Raw genomic sequence first — 1,701 nt, 5'->3', positions numbered from 1 at the left:
CCCAGCCTCCTGCTTGTCCCTCCTGATGCTTGTCCTCCCAGCCTCCTGCCTGTCCCTCCTGATGCTGCCTGCCTTGCTGTGTTCCCCCAGCCTCCTGCCTGTCCCTCCTGATGCTGCCTGCCTTGCTGTGTTCTCCCATCCTCCTGTTTGTCTACTTCGGATTCCCGTATCTGCAGTTTTTTTTTGTCTCTTACTGAATGTATTTGAAGAGCTATACTGTAAACTGTGCTCCAAATGTGCTCCAACAAGACCAAAACTGTAACCATAGGTGAGCTCTGATTGTAGGATGTGGAGACCAAATCACTGCATAATCCATCAAGTGTGGCCTAACCATGGGACATGGAAACTGTGAATGTGCAGTGCTGCAAGTGTGGCTTCGTCAAAGTAGGTAAAGATCAGTACTGTGCGAAAGTGAGGACTGCAGATGCTGGAGATCAGAGTCGAGAGTGTGGTGCTGGAAGAGCACAGTAGGTCAGGCAGCATCCGAGGAGCAGGAGAATCGACGCTTCAGGCAAAAGCCCTTCATCAGGTTCCACACGTTTCAGCGCCACGCTCAAAGACCAGGCAGTTCTTCAGTTGTGAGGAATATGAATAGAATCTCAGACCTTATTCACCTGAGTGTTTTGTGTATCTGTGGAACTAACATGTGTCTTTCCTGTCTGTGGCTCAGGTGAAACAAACACCACCTTGAGCGGCCTGCAGTGTTACGGGTGTGTCCCGTATTGTGGCATCGATCCCACGAACATGAATTGCACAGATCCCAGCAATTTGGTGAAATATGTCGGGCAGCAGACACACTGTCTTCACTCCTCAGCTACAGGTACATCATGTGTCTTACCGTGTCAAATTTTATTCTCGCATAACACTGACTTAGCATCGACGCGTCATCCTCCGAATACTGGCTTCTCTGTTTTAGATCCCCAACAGCAGAATGTCATTGTTAAGGGCTGTGCTTCTGAGAGCATATGCAGAAACCCAGACGTCCTGATGTTTTACGACCTCCAGCCAAAAGAAGACTTTTACTGCTGCCAAGACAGGGGCTGTAACCGTTGGGATTCAGGGGTTAGCTCAGTACAGACAGCGACAGTCCCCCTCCTGCCATTAATTGCTCTTGTACAGAGTTTGTTTCAGTCAGGGCTGTGAGAGAATTCTCCATGACGTGGGAGATTAGCGGATGGTCCTGTCAGAGATTTTGTTTTTTTCTTATACGCAGCGAGTCGTGAATCTGTCTGAAAGGACAGGGAAAGCATATTCAACTTGATACAGGGGGAATTGGAAAAATATTTCATCACAAAAACAGTCACAGATTTTTGGGTGAGTGGCACTTGCTGCATTGCACTCTTGACAAGCTAATACAGCTACAATGGTTTGAATGGTGCTTCAATGATTCTTTCATTCCAAACGGAATTTGTTTTAGAGTCATAGAGATGTACAGCACGAAAACAGACCCTTCGGCCCAACCCAATCTAGTCCCACCTGCCAGCACCCAGCCCATATCCCTCCAAACCCTTCCTATTCATATACACATCCAAATGCCTCTTAAATGTTGTAATTGTACCAGCCTCCACCACATCCTCTGGCAGCTCATTCCATACACGTACCACCCTCTGCGTGAAAAAATTGACTCTTAGGTCCCTTTTAAATCTTTCCCCTCTCACTCTAAACCTATGCCCTCTCGTTCTGGACTACCCGACCCCAGGG

The 1,701-nt window shown here is 47.9% G+C and overlaps 1 protein-coding gene across 2 annotated transcripts in view; it reads left to right on the top strand.

Annotated features, from left to right (window-relative positions):
* Positions 1 to 1,457, top strand: part of LOC122546883 (urokinase plasminogen activator surface receptor-like) — an 11,995-nt gene extending 10,538 nt beyond the window's left edge. The window contains exons 2-3 of one of the 2 annotated variants that reach the window (XM_043685502.1): positions 671 to 820; positions 917 to 1,457. In XM_043685502.1, coding sequence (XP_043541437.1) covers positions 671 to 820; positions 917 to 1,143 — 377 coding nt within the window. In that variant the 3' untranslated portion in view covers positions 1,144 to 1,457. Of the gene's footprint in view, positions 1 to 670 lie in introns of both variants that reach the window. The other variant, XM_043685501.1, reaches the window with a different exon arrangement.
* Positions 1,458 to 1,701: the final 244 nt, after the last annotated feature.

The sequence above is a fragment of the Chiloscyllium plagiosum genome, unplaced genomic scaffold, assembly GCF_004010195.1.
Source record: "Chiloscyllium plagiosum isolate BGI_BamShark_2017 unplaced genomic scaffold, ASM401019v2 scaf_2605, whole genome shotgun sequence".
Lineage (NCBI taxonomy): Eukaryota > Metazoa > Chordata > Chondrichthyes > Orectolobiformes > Hemiscylliidae > Chiloscyllium > Chiloscyllium plagiosum.
Note: the sequence above shows the minus strand (reverse complement) of the source record. Positions and strands in the feature narration are given on the sequence as shown.